Source organism: Palaemon carinicauda, chromosome 7 (assembly GCF_036898095.1).
Source record: "Palaemon carinicauda isolate YSFRI2023 chromosome 7, ASM3689809v2, whole genome shotgun sequence".
In the NCBI taxonomy this organism is placed as follows: Eukaryota; Metazoa; Arthropoda; class Malacostraca; order Decapoda; family Palaemonidae; genus Palaemon; species Palaemon carinicauda.
Window position 1 is genome coordinate 92566657 of NC_090731.1, and position 19677 is coordinate 92586333.

A 19677-nucleotide genomic window follows, 5' to 3' on the forward strand; every position below is an offset into this window, starting at 1 on the left:
CAGTAGAAGACCATGGTACAGAGGCTATGGCACTACCCAAGACTAGAGAACAATGGTTTGATTTTGGAGTGTCCTTCTCCTAGAAGAGCTGCTTACCATAGCTAAAGAGTCTCTTCTACCTTACCAAGAGGAAAGTGGCCACTGAACAATTACAGTGCAGTAGTTAACCCCTCGGATTTAGAAGAATTGTTTGCTAATCTCAATGTTGTCAGGTGGTGTTCAAATTCTGGTGAAATTATTGAACGGTAAATCAAGTGTAGTGTGTTAAAATAAGTACATTGTCATATAATTTTTTTGTAATTGGCCCTGTGAGATTTAGGTTAAACAATGAAGTGTATTTATTTGGGAATGTTAAAATAAAGTGAGAAGACCCAGTGGATTGAGGGTCAACCACTCGGCCTGTGACGTCCTCCTCCACTCAAGGGCAAGCCCATGAGAGAACAGTCTCTAATGCTCAGCAGTAAGTTAATACTCCAGAGCCGCTTCTCGCACAGAGGATGACACTCGACTCGTCATCGTAGTTGAACTCATTCCGAGTTTTGGACTGAAACTCGTCAATCACACTATAGAATTGATCCTATGTAGTATGATGTATTTGGTTCAACTGTTCGGTAACCTTGTGTGAATCAAAAGGCATAAGTGTAACGGGTTACATTTATGTAAATTTCATTTAGTTTTAAATCTTTCGAGTGGTAATGTTAACTAATTTCATTAATTATCAAAATATTTTTTTTTTCTATTTGATTTCCATGGAGACAAATGATTGTATAAATGTTCAAAGAGTTTCTTTGGTCTTAGTTTAAGGTTTAATTCTGATTTAATAAATCGAGGGATTTAATTTGTTAATTTTTCTGCAATATTGTTAACATTTTATAGAATATATGTATATATATTTATGTATACAGTATATATATATATATATATATATATATATATATATATATATATATATATATATATATATATATATATATATATATATATATATATATATATATATATATATATATATGCGCAGAAGAACCACAGGGAAAATGAAAATACGAAATATATGCTTAAGTCCTGACTAGTTTTGTGATACTTCTTCAGAGGACTGATTTATTGAGAGAGGTTTCTTTACATTTTATAGGGAAAGCAAACGTATGAACATACATATAGAGATTTAGAGAACAATGACACTCCCTTACCAGCTACCTGGGCTTGAGTCAGGTATTAAGTAGGAGGAGTCCCCAAGCTCATTAGACACCTGCTAAAAAGGGTCATTTCTAGTGGCGGGTATATTCTTGTTTTTTTCTTTTTTACTTTCAGTACAGTTTATTTATATGAAAACACGGTAGCCTTATCTATATAAATACATAAGCAAAACATACACAAACATACAAATATATATATATATACATACAGATACACAAATATATATATGCATACAGATACACATACATATATACACACATACATATATACACACATACATATATATACACATACATATATACATACATACATATATATATATATATATATATATATATATATATATATATATATATATATATATATATATATATATGTGCAGAAGAACCACAGGGAAAATGAAAATACAGAATATACACTTGAGTCCTGACTAGTTTCGTGATACTTCCTCAGAGGACTGATTTATTGTGAATAATTAACGTCGGTGTGAAATTAATATTTAGACCTAAGCTACCATTCATTAAAGGAAACAAATATTTTATATAGTATGCATAAGTATATTGGCACTATATAGTGTTATGCTAGATATAAGTATTGATATATACATGATTATATGTTTATGATATTAATGTTGTATACATATGAATGTATATATGCATAGGTATGTATGTGTATATATGTATACATGTATATATGTGTGTGTATATATATATGTATATGTGTATGTGTATGTATATGTATGTGTATGTGTAAGTATTTATGTATATGTATATGTATTTGTATCTGTATGTATGTATATATATGTATATGTGTATGTGTATGTATATGTATGTGTGTGTATGTATGTATATGTATATGTGTGTATGTGTATATATATATATATATGTATATATATATATGTATATATGTATATATATATATATATATATATATATATGTATATGTATGTGTATATGTATGTATATATATATGTATATATATTTGTATTTTTGTGTATGTTTTGCTTATGTATTTATATAGATATGGCTACCGCATTGACATATAAATAACTGTAATGAAAGTAAAATAAGAAGAAAACAAGAATATACCCGCCACTAGAAATGACCCTTTTTAGCAGGTGTCTAACGAGCTTTCGGACTCCTCCTACGCACACCTGAGTCAAACCCAGGTAGCGGGTAAGGGAGTGTCATTGTTCTCTAAATCTCTATATGTATGTTCGTACTTTTGCTTTCCCTATAAAATGTAAGAAACCTCTCTCAATAAATCAGTCCTCTGAGGAAGTATCACGAAACTAGTCAGGACTCAAGTGTATATTCTGTATTTTCATTTTCCCTGTGGTTCTTCTGCATCTGAGCATCACGTTTTCCTGTGATTTTTACGCATATATATATGTATATATACACATACATACATATCCATACATACATATGCGTATATACATTTATATATATACAACATTAATATCATAAACATATAATCATGTATATATCAATACTTATATCTAGCATAACACTATATAGTGCCAATATACTTATGCATACTATATAAAATAATTGTTTCCTTTAATGAACGGTAGCTTAGGTCTAAATATTAATTTCACAGCGACGTTAATTCACAATATATTCAATTCTACATCAAGTGGTTAATGTTTTTTTATATAGCTTACAAATCTCTTTACATATAAAGGCGTCGAGTTTATACATTCCATAACCTATATTCAAGTTGTTTTCAAAGGTTTCTTTTATGAAACTGGGCTCTATGATGTTTCTTTCCACTAAGTTATTTGAATGAACCAATTTCTTTGCACCTGACCAATTAATAGGATGATTTTTATCTCTAACGTGAGCAAAGAGTGCTCACGTTAGAGATAAACCACTAAACCTTCGTGGCCAAGTGGTTTAGTCACTGTCTATACAAGCTTGTCGACCAGGGTTCGATTCCCGGCCGGTCACAAGCTCTTGTCTTTGTGTGATTTCGCCTGGGGCTCTGATCCCGAGGTCGTTAAGAGAATCCAGACATTAATGTATCAAAAATATATATGGCTTATTTGAATATGAAAAACACGTCTAAATGTGCAAAATTTATCATATGGATTTATATGTATATATATGGATATATATGGATATATATGTGTATATATATGGATATATATGTATGTATATATATATATATATATATATATATATATATATATATATATATATGTGTGTGTGTGTGTGTGTGTGAGTGTGTGTGTACGCAAATGCAAAAAAAAAAAAAAACACACAGGGAAAGGGAAAATATGAAATATAAGATTGTAAGTCCTGACTAGTTTCGTGATACTTCTTCAGAAGACTGATTTATTGAATGATGTTTCTTTACACTTTATAGGTACATCAAACACATGAACATACATATAGAGATTTATAGCACAATGACGCTTCCATACCAGCTATCTGCGCTGTTAATAGGTGTTTCCTGGGCGGAGATCGAACCTCATTAGACACCTGCCAAAAAGGGTCATTTCTGGTGACCGGTAAATTCTTGTTTTAACTTTCAATACAATTTCTTTATATCAATAATGGTAGCCTTATCCATATAAATATATAAGCAAAGTTGTATGTATATATAAAAAATATCTATATATATATATATATATATATATATATATATATATATATATATATATATATATATATATATTTATAAATATATACATACATACATATGTATACACATACAGGCATTCATATACAGACACATGCATGAATATATACATAGACATATACATATGTTTACACATACAGGTATACATATACAGAGACTTACATTGACTTACATATACATATTTTAAACATGATTAACATGTATATATAGTTATGCACATATAACCTTATTACCATAAACATACAATTACATATATATCAGTACTTATATCTAACATAACAATATATAGTGCCAAAGTACATATGTATACTTTATGAAATAATTGTACCCGTCAGTGAATGGTAGTTTAGGTCTAAATATTAATTTCATAGTAACATTAATTATTCACAGTACATTCAGTCTACATTAAGTGGTTAAAGTTCTTTTTTTATATAGCTTTCAAATCTCTTTTCATATAAAGGCGTCGAGTTTATATATTCCATGTCCAATATTCAAGTTGTTTTCAAAGGTTTCTTTTATGAAACGAATCTATGATGTTTCTTTCCAATAAGTTATTTGAATGAACCAAATTCTTTCCACATGACCAATTAATAGTGTGATTTTTATTTCTAACGTGGGCAAAGAGTGCATTATTATCTTGAGCATATCTGACACCTTTTTGTTATTCATTTCTCTTTTCTAGGGCTTTACCAGTTTGACCAATATAGAATTTTTCACATGAATTGCATGGGATACAATATACACATCCCTTGGTAATGTCAGGAGAATTCTTTTATTTCTTAATAAAGAATTCTGCTGACATTACCAAGGGATGTGTATATCGTATTCCATGCAATTCGTGGGAAAAATTCTATATTCTTTACCACTCCCTTCACTGCCCCCAACACTTTGTATCAATCATTCACTCTCTGACGTACATCTGCTTCCACTCCACCATTTGCTGCAACAACAGACCCCAAGTACTTGAACTGATCTACATCCTCAAGTAACTCGCCATTCAACATGACATTCAATCTCGCACCACCTTCCCTTCTCATACATCTCATAACCTTACTCTTACCCACATTAACTCTCAACTTCCTTCTCTCACATACCCTTCCAATTTCTGTCACTAATCGGCCAAGCTTCTCTTCCGAGTCTGCAACCAGTACAGTATCATCCACAAACAACAATTGATTTACCTCCCATTCGTGATCACTCTCGTCTATCAGTTTCAATCCTCGTCCATGCACTCGAGCATTCACCTCTCTCACCACTCCGTCAACATACAAGTTAAACAACCATGGCGACATCAAACATCCGTGTCTCAGCCCTACCACTCTCACTGAAAACCAATCGCTCACTTCATTTCCTATCCTAACACACGCTTTACTACCTTTGTAGAAATTGATATTTCAAATTTCATCCATTGAAGCAAACATCTGTTGGTATCATGTATCAAATCTTTTCATCAATTTAATATTTCTTTCTTTAGTGTTTCCTCAATTTTGGTTTGATTGTGTTTACGAATGTCTTGAATTTTTAGTTTGCTTATTGGTTTGGATAGTTCTGCTAATTCTATTTTATCTTTCATGTCCAATCTTTCTTTATTAGGGTTTTGGTCTTTTCTAATAATTTTCCATATGTTCCTTTTTTATATAAAAAATGGTATTCATGATTTTATGATTGTTTCTTTCAGCAAATTCTATAATCATGTCTCCTCTGTTATTCCATGTGCCTACCCTAAATGTACCTTCTGCTGATGATCTTCTTTTCTTTTGACCTACTTTGGCATTGAAATCACCCCCAAACAAATGTAAATTAAGTCTAATTTTTCATAGATATCTCTAGATCTTCATAAAAGCTTTTTATTGTTGGTGCATACGTTTGAATGATCTTTCGTTTATACTTGGTCTTCGGCCATGTTGTTGTAATCCAATCTCAGGTGAATGGTAGCCAGTGTGTTTCTTGGCAGGGCAATGGGATTCACTTTACCAGGGACGTGTTGAAGGGTGCAGTTGTATTTAGCCATGGCAGAGAGATGTCAGTATTAAGGGATGGACCAGGCATTGGACTGTCAAGTGAAAGGCATGTGCCAGGGGCATGTGCTACATGTGAATGACAAAGGGTGTATCTTCTGAAATGGGGCAAAAGTGACGGGACACCGAAATGCACTACCAGCAATTCGCGGTCGAAGGAAAAGTAGCCGGATTCTGCCTTGGGCTGTTTTCGATTGAAGACCAATGGTCGGAGCAAGCCGTTGACTACCTGCTCAAGTACTGCACCAAAAGTGACGTCACTGGAATCGGAGAAGGAGAGGGGAATGTGGCACGGGAAAAGTGAGAGCAGCTGCAGTTTACAGGGCATTCTTAGCGTTGCAGAAGGCTGCTTCCTGAAGTCAACCCCACTTCAGGTCTTTTGGCTTGCCCTTGAGGGAGGCATAGAGGGTGCGATGGCTGACAAGAACTGGTGATAATAGTTTATCATGCCTAAGAATTCTTCCAGTGCTTTGACGGTCAAGGGTGTGGGAAAGTTCTGAATAGCTGTTACCTTGTCAAGGAGGGGGTGAACGCCTTCAGGGGTGATAAGGTGTCCTAAGAACGATACTTCATTGGGGCCAAAGGTTTATTTTTTGTATCGGACTGCAAGGTCATTCTGTTGTAGTTGGTCGAGTATGATGCGTTGATGACAGAGGTGTTCCTCTTTGGAGGAAGAGGACACAAGAATTTCATCCACATGATATACACAGAAGGTGAGGTCCCTTAAGATACCATCCATGAGGAGTTTAAAAGCGGCCCCACCATTACGAAGGCCAAAACAGGATTAATTAAATGTGTTTGTACCGAAGGGGTGGTGATGGTGGTCTTGGGGATGTTTCTGGGCTTATGGGCACCTGTTAATATCCTTTCAAGAGGTCGAGAGTGGAGAACTCCTCTTTGTGCAAGTAGGAGGTAACGACGGTGATGTTGTGGCCTGGGTAGTGATTCGGTTCTGCCTGCATATTCAGATGCTTGTAATCCCTACAAGGGGGCAGGGAACCATCCTTCTTCAGGACAATGCGTAGGGGTGACGACTATGGGCTTGAGGCCTTTTGGCAAATGCCCATTTCTTCCATTTTGGTGAACGTTTGTTTAGTTGCTGCCAAATGATCTGGGATCAGACACCTGAATCTGGCAAACATTAAGGGCCCCATCGTCTTGATATGGTGATAAATACCGTGTTGGCGGGAACCGTGGGCGTTTTGCAAAGTTCTGGTTGGAAGACTTCTGAGAACATGAGGTGGGCATCCGTGGGTGCACTAATGTGGAGAGCAAGGTTAGAGGGGCCAGGTTGAAGAGGTGTCGATGAATACGAGTCTGCGATGACTTTTGTTAATGTGCCACATCAACCAAGGGGGTGGAAGTGCATGAGGAAATTCGCACTGATTATTGGCAATGTAACGTAGGCACCGCGGGACTTTCAATGGTATTTTGTGCTCCCAAACAATAGTGAGATTGCCTCATACCTGTGGTTGAGGATCCCAGATCCTTTGGCAGCTACCAGGCAGACATCAACCAGCTTAGAATGACCACATCGTGTCCCGGAGAGTGACATTGGTAGAAGGGAATGGCAAGCACCAGTGTGTACCAAAAACTACATGTCACTACCTTCATCATGTAAAAAGAAAAATTTAGTGACGGTAGGCAACCGCAACAAGAGACGGCCTACTGTACTTGCAAATTTTTTGGCCACTGACAACAGTCCACACATTTCTTTGCAGCACCACTGCAGGGGATGAGTATCAGTAAGTGGCTGTAGAGGTCATTGGTTGGCACGTTAGTGTTGAACAGCATATTTGGGGGATGTGGGCATCTTTGTCACCACTCCGGCACATCATGAGGCGTGCATCAGTATCCTACCACATTCACATCAGCTTCTGTCAGTGTTGAATGGTTGTCCTCTTTGTCAGGTGTGGAGGTGTTAATGGAGGTCTTGAAGGTGATGAAGTGGCTGTGCATAAGGGTGTTGACTTGTTCATCAGGTCCTTCAAGGGCAAGGTATCGACATTGGGGATGGTGTTGTGTACAGGTTTGGGTAGGCGTCAAATCCATAGGGCACATAGTAGATTCACTTCCCGAAGAGTACCATCTGTGGCAGGTTGCCGGCGACTGATACTGGTCATTTCCCTGAGAGCAAGTGAAATCTTTTGGTCCCCCAATGGTTGTTGAGAGAGCTGGCAAAGTTGGCTGTACGGGTGGCTGGCAATGGTGAGTACTGTTCCAGGAGGTATGTTTTAGGTCTTCATAATCTCTAGGGGTGTCTTCTTGGTAATAAAGCCAATCTGAGATTTCCGAGTGTCCTCAGGGATTGCTACGAGGATTTAGTCTGATTTGCTGCTTGAACGAGTCACGCCCTTAATGCGAAAGTGAATTTTGGCACGCTGAAACCAGGCACATTCTTCTCTGGTGGCGAAGGGTGGTGGTTTCACTGAAGCGGTTTCGATAGACTCTTCAGGTTCTGTAGTTGGCTTTGTCAAAGGGTAGGGCATAGCGGTAAGTTGGACAGCGGAGGGGAGCTGGTCATTCCGGGGTCACATATTTTGGCAGACTAATGAGTGTCTTGGTAGAAAGAGAAGCGAAACATAACAGACTTTATTCAATGAGATAACAAGCTTATATACTAACACTTGTGGGTAACAATGGCGTAAAACTTCAACAATTTGAAACATACAATGGCAAGCTTAAACAGATTTTTTTTTTATAATCAGTGCAGGAGAGAACGAAAGAGAGAAAAAAGCAATAGCATTACAGTGTATGAGTGTATGAAATACATGTGCATTACATTTGTATAGAGTTGGTGACTTTGATGGTATTTCCATGTTTTTATGGTGTTGTATATTTTATATATATATGTATACACACACACACACACACACACACACACACACACCCATCATCATCATCCATTACTAGTCCCCTGCAGAATAAAGGCCTCAGACATGCCCTTTCACTCGCATCTGTTTATGGTCTTTCTGTGCCCTTTTATACCTGCAAATTTTCTGTTTGTCAATCTATCCTCTTCTCTTCCTTACCTGGTTCTTTAGGAATTTCTAGGAACCCATTCTGTTATTTTTAATGTCCTATTATCTGTCATTTTCATTATATGCCCTGCCCATGACCATTCTACTTTACTTGGCTCTAGTATCTATGTTGCTCTTATTCTGTCTTAGTGACAATCCCTTCATTATTCTTTACCGTGCTCTTTAAGTTTAGTAAGGCTCCAAGTTTCTGATGCATAAGTTAATACCTGTAGGGACATCTGATTAAATCCATTTCATTTTTGTAAAAGTGCCATAATCTCATTTTGTTTACCAAAAGCTCTCCATCCCATGGTTATTCTTTTGATTTTTGTCTCATCTTTTTTTTGGACACCTACTGTCTGTCCTAAGTACTTACATTCATAAAGATGTTTAGATGGTGGTTGTCTGCATTTTCATTAAATATTATCTTAGTTTTACTTATAGTTATTTTTGTCTTACATTTCTCTTTTCTCTTCAAACCTCCCATCATCTTTTGCAATTCCTCCCATTATTCACTAAACATAACCATGTCATATGCAAATCTAAAGTTAAGGTATTCCCTATTAATGTTAATTTCTACATTTTGCCAATCTAAATTCTTAAAAACCTCTAGTCATACTGTGAATAATTTAGGAAAGATGGGCTGGGCTCTCCCTGTCTAACTCCTTTCTCCATTGGAATTTTCTCACTGTCTATGTAGTTTTAGGTTTGCTGTACTTCCTTTATATAAAGCTAATGTTTTAACATAAGATTCATATATTCCTTGTTTTTGAAGGGATTTCATTACTGCTGAAGTGTTGAAAGATTAAAAGCACTCTTATGGTCTATAAATGCTGTAAATAGTTGTTTGTCATACTCAGTTGATTTTTCCAGTAGGTGGTTAGTTACATGGATATGGTCATTTGATGAATGCTCACTTCTAAAGCCTGTCTGCTCTATTTATTTTTTATTGAAGTCTAGCTGTCTTTGCATTCGGCCTAATATGATCTTTGTATATATTTTATATATGGCAGAGAGTAAACCTATTGGGCTGTAATATATTAGGTATTTTGTATCGCCATTTTTGTGTATTAGTATAATTACGAAGATTTTCCCAGCTGCAGGTATACTCATATACTGTATGTTGAATACTAGAAAATACAACTGAGTGATTTGTACTCGTGTAGAGCATGCAACATGACTGAAATGTGCATAAAAGTTCGTAAAAATGTTGAGCTCTTGCCTTTTGATCCTGTGCTGATGATGTCGGGATTAAGAACAGAGACTAACTGAAGAGCATAGTAACGTTTCATCAGCCTTCTGAGTGATTGAGCACTGCTGTTGGGGAATTCCCATTGCCTAATCTTTTTGCAGTAGTTCTAGCTGAAAGGGAAAGTCAGGTCGTTCCTCCTACTGTCTTTTTATTGCTGCTATATAAGTCAGAGCGCAACCTCACTCTTCAGGATTTGGCCTTATTAATTGCTGTTTGAGCCGTACTTCTCGTCTTTTGCAAATTCATTTATTACTTTTTTCCCAGATGAGTGTTCTTACGTTATTCAAAGAGTTGTCTTTTATTTCAGTGGGTATAAGAATATTATTATCATCATCATTACTACTACTACTACTACTACTACTAACTAAATTACAACCATAGTTGGAAAAGCAGGATGCTATACGCTCATGGGCTCTTAACAGGAAAAAATAGCTCAGTGAGGAAGAAAAATAATGAAATGAACTATTAGAAGTAATGAATAAGGAATATACAATATCTCAAGATCAGTAACGACGTTAAGATAGATCTGTAGTATATAAAGTATAGAGAGAGATTCACGTCAACCTGTTCAATTTAAAAACATTTATTGAAGGTTAAACTTCTGAAGTAACACTGATTCAACTTCCTGAATAGGAAGATCATTGCACAATCGGGTTATTGCTGAACTAAAATTTGTAGAATTCTGTGTAGTGTTGAGCCTTATGATGGAGAAGGCAAGACTCTTAGAATTAACTGTATACTTAGTACTACGTATGTGATGGTACTGTCTGGGAGGATGTGAGTGTAAATGGTCGTAATTAAAAAAAAAAAAAACATTATGCTAATAGAATGACGGTGCCAGATATTAATACCCAAATCAGGATTAAGAAATTTAGAAGTCTTAAGTTTTTGTCCAACAAATTAAGATGAGTCAGCAGCTTGAATACCAGACAGGAGAACATTACTTGTAACAAGGCATAATGAAAGAATTTAAAAATTTCTTCAAAATAGATTGATCACCGAAAGCCTTAAAAGAAACAAGGTTTTTTTGTGCAATTAAAGAAGAAACAGATAGAATGTGTTTCTCAATAGTAAATTTGCAATCAAGAATCACAACTAATATTTTAAGGAGTTGTATGTAGTTCAAGAAACAATATCTTCGTTAATGAACCACTGTCCTCAACCTAATTACAATCATACTTTAAATTTTGTTGAGGTCCAACTTCATGCCCCATAATTCGCACCATTCACTAATTTTAGCTAGATCATATGAAGGAATTCTGGAACCCCAAATCTACATTCAGGAGATGGAATTAAAGCAAAAAGTGGCATCATCTGTACATGCAACGAAATTATTTTTTAGGACACATGTATATATACTGTAGTATGAAAAGTAATGGGCATAGAACACTATCCTGAGGAACTCCCTTTATTGCACTCCTATATTCCGTATGGGACTCATCAACAACAACTTTGCAATTTGTTACTTGAAAATTCAATAATGATGCAAAGAAAAGAACCACTTACTCCCAACTGCTTGAGTTTGAAAACAAGGGCCTCATGATTAACACAGTCAATCGTACAAACTTCCTCACCACAATCAAAGGATTTCATTACAATTGGATAGTGTGAGATGGGTATCACATACTCTAAGGTCATTGTGAAACCAACCCCAAATTGCAAACTAGGGAACAGATTATTACCTTCAGCATACCTATTGAGACGTTTTGTCAAAAGTTTAGATATAATAGAAGTTATGGAAATTGAGTGGTAATCAGCAGTGTTAGAGCTACCACAAACACATTTACCTAATGGAATGATATTCTTCTTGCTAACTTGTAGAAAATAAGACTTCTTAGGAGCCATGAAATACCATTGGAGTGTACACCTCTATAAGAATCAAAGTTCATCAGTAGTGTTTTAATATTATGGGACCAAAAACTTAAACTATTTAGTTCAGCCTCAGGAAAACTTTCTCATTACACTTCTTACTGTCAAACACCTTTTCCTTTAGATAGTGAGTGATAGAGCTATCTAGTTAAAGTAAAGGAGTAACTACTAGGTCTACACCAAAGAGTTCAGATTTAAGGGTAGCCCACCACTTATGTTCCTGTGTTATAACAAAAAGGGTTTCTTTTGTAGTCAAATTGTATTCCTTTTAAGTTGAAGCATAAACACTCTATGAGTAGCAACTTTTAGCTGGGTATAGTTATTCCAAGTCAGAATTGATCTGTTACCCTTCCAAAGATGATAGGCCTCCTTCTCCTAAAAATAGTCTTCAATCATCATTGAACCAGAGTTTGTCTTTCTGTTGGTATTTTAAGAAACGAGAGTGGATACGCCTATCAATAATGTTGAACAAATTCTCATTCAAGAGAAAAACAGGCTCAACACTTTTATACAATTGTGATAAATTCAAATACAAAATATCACTCAAAATGCCATTCCAGTCTGCTTGAAATTTAATATATATCTCGAATGAGTATGTCTTAATTACTAATGAAACCAAAGCATGGTCAGACGTCCCAACTGGAGGACCAACCTTCCTTGTAATACTAGGGGAGTCTGTATACTAGGTCCAAGCAGTTACCAAACCTGTGAGTAATTTCACTGAAGATATGTTCACAGCTTTATTCAGATGCAAAGCCCAAAGCTCTTAAGCTGTGGCGATCAGTAGTCGAAACTGAATTCAGGCAATCCCTATGATGAGCATTGAAATCACCGATAAGCACAAGAAGGACATCTCTATATTCCTTTTGTATCTTAGCCCTAATGGTAAGAAGACAAATAAAAGTTGTGCCTGCCACAAACTTTGATGACCTGAATCTCATGACATCCATATTCATAGCAGGACTTAAGAGAAGCAGGGTACTCAATCCTAGCATGCACTGCATTCGGTTTCAAAATTATTGGTTTCGTATAACTTGGAATGAAGAGCTCAGATGAGTGTCTCATTTAAGAAACCAAAGTTTCTGAGCATGATTGAATATCATACCGTTTGAAGGCAACCGTTGGGTCTCTCATATTGCCATGCAGTCCACGAATATTGCAATTCATGATTAGATGACACTGGCGAAGTCTAGGATGCACTCGTCCCGGATTTTGCTCATATCTCCAGACAGAATAAGAATTAAAACCAATAAAAAAGTGTTGTCATACTTGAAAACAAACTTGGCAAAAATGATATAAAAAAAAACTATGTGCATAAATATGTATAAAGTGACGCTTCTAACTCATAAACTAAAGATGTTTAGTTGGACGGTTTGTTGGGTGGTGGGTACACACACACACACACACACACACACACACACACACACACACTTACGCAATGAAATGACCGAAACTTCTGGTTTTCGTCTGGCTTTAGTTCTAAGTTTTTCTATGTAACGGTATTTGTAAGGCATCCTAGATCATCAGCGAAGCCTTGCTGTTCTTGTTGGTATTTGGGCGAATGGATGAACATAGTCGTAATATTTTCATTGAGATAAGATTCCTTTTTTTATATATTTTCCTTACAGATAGTGGCCATAATCAGGAATGTTTTTCATTATATCGATACTCTCTCTCTCTCTCTCTCTCTCTCTCTCTCTCTCTCTCTCTCTCTCTCTCTCTCTCTCTCTCTCTCTCTCTCGTGTCCTTTCCTCATCAGTGTTGATCACATGTAAGAGACGAGTTTTTTCAAAAGCGATTCTGCAAATGTATTCACATTCTGAAACTGTTTGTACTTTACTATATCATGATATTTTTGTGTATAATGATATTATGATATTGTGCGTATAACGAATTTTATCAAAGAGCAAGATTTTTCATATAGCCAAGATGTAAGGAACATTTGGTCTTAGTGCCTTCGTATCTCGGGCAGGTTTCCCGGTCATCGACCTCCATATCCGTTCTTGTAACCTTTCTGGAATCAAAATGGTCGGATTTTCCATTTATTGGTTGTTGTAGGCTAATTAAGATAATTCAGTTTAGCTAAGAAGGTACAGTTTTTTCTTTCGTTTATATTATGTTTGATCAATATTTGGCTGAGTAACCACCAAAGAAGATCGAAAGTTTCAATGACTAATGTGGACTTGTAACACACACGGTGGAAGTCTGAAGGGGAAGCGCATAAGGTAGACTTTATGGAAGAATTTGTAAGAAAGTTTTGTTGTTTATCGGTAACAAACCACAATCTTCGAATCTGTTATCTTCACTGTATTTACAAGAAGTTTGTAGTGTGGTCATGTTTTATTCGTATGTTGAAGTCATTCTAGGATGATGCGCTACGCGGTATTTAGTCAGGGGAAACTAAATTTGACTTTTTACCTAGAATATTTTAGAATATTCTCACCATTGCTTATTAGATTTTGACGTAATTTTTTTTTCATATTCTCTTGTAATATTATTAACTTTCATAATCTCTATTAGGAAGTGTTTTTGTTGTTATTGATGATGTGATCATAAACGCAATCAGTCCAAGTTATTGTAACAGTGGCCATTGAGAACACGTTGAAATAAGACAAGCTAATTATTATTGTTATATTATAAATAGTTATTATTATTATTATTATTATTATTATTATTATTATGATTAGAAATTTTCTTCAAATCTAGAATTTTGAGACCCTCCCAATGGTCCTCAAGATATTTTGCCGTACTTATAATGATACATGTTTTAAAGGTAACGAGATAAAAAAAATCTGATTTCTGTCAAAACGAAATAATTATAAAAACTTTTTTCATTGGTACAATGTTTTAGTTTACAGTCTAAGCTGCTTCAAACCTTTGGACATTTTATGGAAAAATACACAAAACAAAGTAAATCCTATTTGTAATTTTTTTTTCTTTTAAACTAACTTACGAAGTGTCACTAATTTTACAATTCAATGAAGTCCGTATCAGCTCCTAGCTCAGTCGAATTTCAGAGTTGAATTTATCTTATTTTGAGAAATGCTTGAAGTTGTAGAAAGTGAAATTTCTCTTGTAAATCAATTTGAATTCTATGGGATTTTACTAAAAAAAAAATCTAAATATTCAGCTAATCGGAATATTTTCGTAATCCTTGACATAAGCTTCTTATTCATAGGAAAAGTTTCGCATTTATGTGACTAATATTATTCGTTAATTCATCATCATCTCCTACGCTTATTGACGCAGAAGGCCTCGGTTAGATTTCGCCAGTCATCTCTATCTTGAGCTTTTAATTCAATACTTCTCCTTTCATCACATCCTACTTCGCTCTTCATAGTCCTCAGCCATGTAGACCTGGGTCTTCGAACTTTTCTAGTCCCTCGTGGAGCCCAGCTGAACGTTTGGTGAACTAATCTCTCTTGGAGTTCGAAGAACATGCCCAAACCATCTCCATCTACCCCTCATCATGATCTCATCCACATATGGCACTCGAGTAATCTCTCTTATAGTTTCATTTCTAATCTTGTCCTGCATATTTAACTCTGAATATCCTTCTGAGGGCTTTGTTCTCATATCTACTAAATCTATTGGAGATTATTTCATTGTCATACCATGACTCATGTCCATACAGTAACACCTATCTCACTAAACTGATATATAGTTTGATTTCTATATGTAATTTCAGGTGATTCGTTAATTATTTTTGTTAATGAAGGGAGAACCTTAAACAAAACAAATTTGAAGTAAGAACTGTGTGCTAGATACTGCGGTGATTGAGGCGAGGTTGCTTAGCACTTTGTACGACTTCATACTGTGGTTCTGCGGTTTACTGTACGATCATATGAAATTGATACCTGAGAGAGAGAGAGAGAGAGAGAGAGAGAGAGAGAGAGAGAGAGAGAGAGAGAGAGAGAGAGAGAGAGAGAGAGAGAGAGAGTTTACTTGATGGTAATGTATAAACTTATTAATTGATTTATATAACCTATAATGTAGGTAGAACTCCAGTAGATTTTCTCGTGACACCAGGTACAAGCTCCTCATTGCTTTTAAAATATGTACTTTTTTTCCACTGAAGTTGGCTGAAGATCACGTGAGCTCCTTGGGAAGTCTTTGCAGATCTTAAAACATAAATATTATGTCCGGCAGCCGAAGGGCCTAGTTTTACTTGACCATGAATTTTGGTATACAGTTTTTTTATGGGCCCAAAATGTTGTCAATGCACCCAAGTGTAGTAAATAACATGCTGATAGTTATTCAGTCTTTAGCAATTTTCATTATAAGGCAAGATATAAAGATGTCCATTTAAGTAATTATACAGAAATTGACCCACAAAGTTTAAATTACTTGTATTCTAGTTTTGATAAATTAGAATATGATTTTGGGTCTCATTTTGTTTGAAAATTGCTATTATATGCTTTGAAATTATTAATATTCTTAGAAAATAAATGAATGTGAAAAATATAAAAATATTTTAGACATGGTTTACAAAATATCATCAGTCAATCTTTTTTAAAACTTTTTTTTTTTTTGTCTACATATGATGCAGAGGTATTTCTAGGATAAAATAAAGCAATTATTCCTAAGAAAAATTAGACCCAACATGATGTCTCTAGCATGAAACTTAAGGATGCAAGGCAGATTTGAATAAACATATTCAGAAGCCGATTATAGTATAACTACTTGTCTAAGGGCCTATATGTAATCATTAATCTTGTTTTAGAAAGTTTAAAATCTTCCAACTTGTCCAATGAATATTTTTACTGCTTTTGTCACTGTGTATAAATGAATTTTAAGAGATCTTATTAATATAACTTCACGAATACCAATTATAATTAAACATTTCCTTGCAGGCTATGTTAAATATTTATGAAACTTGTTTCTTTGTTAAGCTGTATTCTTGAAACAATTAAGACCTTGTTTCAGAAGCTTCAGTAGAAAGAATAATCAAGGATAGAAAACTGCATACACAATAAATTTAAAGGTCAACAACGGCGTAACAAAAAGTTAGCTAATAATGTTTATCGCGTGTGTAGATAAATATCGTCATCCAAAAATAATTAAGAAATCTTTGCGTTTCAAGGCCAAATGGTGCCAGTTTCTTCTTGTAACAAAACGAAAAGAGCAAGACAGTCAGAACAGTCAACAATCAATGGTCTACAACATGCCTTTTTGTGGTGAAAAATATGATATTGTGAAAACCCCTATAAAATTAACCTGGCGGCGTGCTGTGAATGATAGACTTGTCTAACATGATCAAAAGCTGAAGAAACTGAAGTTAACCACTGCTGATTTACATGCAGCTGACATCAGGAATCAAATTGATTGCCGATGCAAATTCTCAAGTTCAAGAAACATGAAAGCTGCAATTTGAGAAACCTTGAATCCTACAAGCACAGAACCATGAGATGCAACACATCATTCTGTAATCATGATCCTAGAGAGAAATAGGTTTTGTTTGTATAACTTGATTAACATATTTAAGGACAACACGGATGCAGGTGAAACCAGTATTTCTCATAGACAGCTGGCAGAGAAGTTATTCGATTATTATAGAGGAGGTTTAATTGCTTTATCTTGTGGGATAGCATCATTATCAGCAATCAAATCTGATGGAACAAATTTGGTACTCATGATGCCTGATAATACTGGTGACATTGATGTGGCTGTTGATAAAGTAACAAAAAACAATATTACGGAAAAGATGACAGATATTCCTTTTGATAGAGTTATCATGCCCATATTGACAAGGATATCTGTTCCAAGTTCCAAAGTAATACTTTTCTTAATCTTATGTTTAAGACAGATACATGACTATGTGGTTCCCTACCTGCTTTAATTAATTATCAGAAATATGATTACAGCAATAAGTAGAAAAACACTCCAAGAGTGCAGATTTCTGCCACGACAGCTTATTTCTCGAAACCAGCTTGCCTTTCCCAGAATCAGTAGACCATAGTCATATTTGAAATCTTTGTGACAACCGTGTGCGAACTTGGGGTTAAGGTTAGGGCTAATTTGGTCGTCATTTTGCTCGACCTTGAACTTTAACCTAGGACTTTAACCTAGGACTTTAACCTAGGACTTTAAAATTTGAATCACTTCCATATCTCAACATAACAATTAATCCATGACCGTTTCACTACTCTGAGTAAATTTGTGGCTCGGAAGTTGTGCACGAACAAACAAACAGACAAACGGACGAAAACACAACCGCCTCCTAATTTTGTTGGCAGAGGTAAAAAACAGACAAATGGGCAAAAACGTAACCTCCTCCCAACTTAGTTGGCGGAGGTAATAAAAACATAGCCACTCTGCAAATTTCTCTTTCTGTTTTACATGTGAATGCCTCTCATGACTGGCATAACTTGGTCTTATGATGAACTTCTGAGATTAGAAAAAAATCAGTTGCATCTGCACAGAGGCTGACATAGGTCTTACTGGGTTGGTAAGCTAATAAGTCACCACAGGGAATTGGGAGACAATTATGACCAGGATATAGCATATAAAATTGGCAAGAGCCAAACTCATTCTATGGTATTACTTCTTAAACAAGATTTTATACAGGTAGATCATGACCATTGATAACTACTACAAAGATTGAATAAACTGGAAGTGTGCAAAATGATTCCTTATAACTTGGATATTGCAAGGAATGTAGACCCAAAGAAACCTAGAGCCCCTGAAACATTGATGAAGGTTAAGGTGCAACCATCGTCTATTGTAGCAAGAGAATTTTCATTTAATAAGAGATAGGGATAGGGATTTTGAGTTCTTGAGAGTACTCTCTCAAGGGAGCCGTGAACATAATTGTTACAACACGAAGAAGGCTAAAGATGAGGGTCAGTCATTAGAAGCCAAGGACAAAAACTAATTTCTTTCCCCTTACTGCCTCTACCAGAACATGATACGCTATTAACATCAATGTTGGAGATCAAACTACTAACTGACGAAACTGGCCAGAAAACTTCAATTTTTACACTTCACCAACTTTTTTCCTGTTACAAGATTCGGGGAGTATTGCTTGAAGTATTCCCCATGCAGAAATACTTAAGGCTTCTTGGATGAATGCACACAATTCTGAACTTTATTGGTGCTACTTGTTAATAGATAGAAGACAGTGGGTTAGAAAAGACTTTGCCTTTGTATTAAGAAAATTATCATAGGTTAAAAAGTTTCCACAATGTTTTTAAGCCTCATGAATGGTGGAGAAGTAATTCTTGAACCAATTCTTAAAGACCTTTCATTTAAATGTTATGATCATCTTATGTTGGGCCACCATAAGAAATTCAATTCTGAAGATCAAAGCCAGCCAAGAATAGCCACAGTCACCCCAATTAAGTGGCTCACCAACTCCTACTCAATGGAAAGCTAAATAACAAAGAAAAGGGAGGCTTAAAGAAAATAAAGATAGACATGGAATGAGCTATGTTTTGAGAGTAACCAGGATTCTTACCATTCACCATACAAGAACTGAATATGCCAATTAAATTTCTTGAAACTGGGAAAGCAGCCGCACGAAGTGGGGTTCCAGTAGGGATGATCCTACACTTTGTTGAATTACAGACCAATATCACTATTATGCATCACATATAAATTATATGAATTAAGGTAAATTATCACCTGACCAAGCAAGCTTCCGATGAGGGATTGTCATTTGAAACACTTTTCCTAATCC

The 19677-nt window shown here is 35.4% G+C and overlaps 1 protein-coding gene and 1 non-coding gene across 2 annotated transcripts in view; one reads left to right on the plus strand and one right to left on the minus strand.

Annotated features, from left to right (window-relative positions):
• Positions 1-19677, plus strand: part of LOC137644446 (phosphatidylinositol 4-phosphate 5-kinase type-1 alpha-like) — a 327307-nt gene that overhangs the window by 6039 nt on the left and 301591 nt on the right. The window contains exon 2 of the mRNA XM_068377423.1: positions 17485-17772. Within this exon, the coding sequence (XP_068233524.1) occupies positions 17485-17772 (288 nt within the window). The remainder of the gene's footprint in view (positions 1-17484; positions 17773-19677) is intronic.
• On the minus strand, positions 390-594 carry LOC137644690 (small nucleolar RNA U3). The gene has a single exon (XR_011045178.1). It is a non-coding gene; the product is annotated as a small nucleolar RNA U3 (small nucleolar RNA).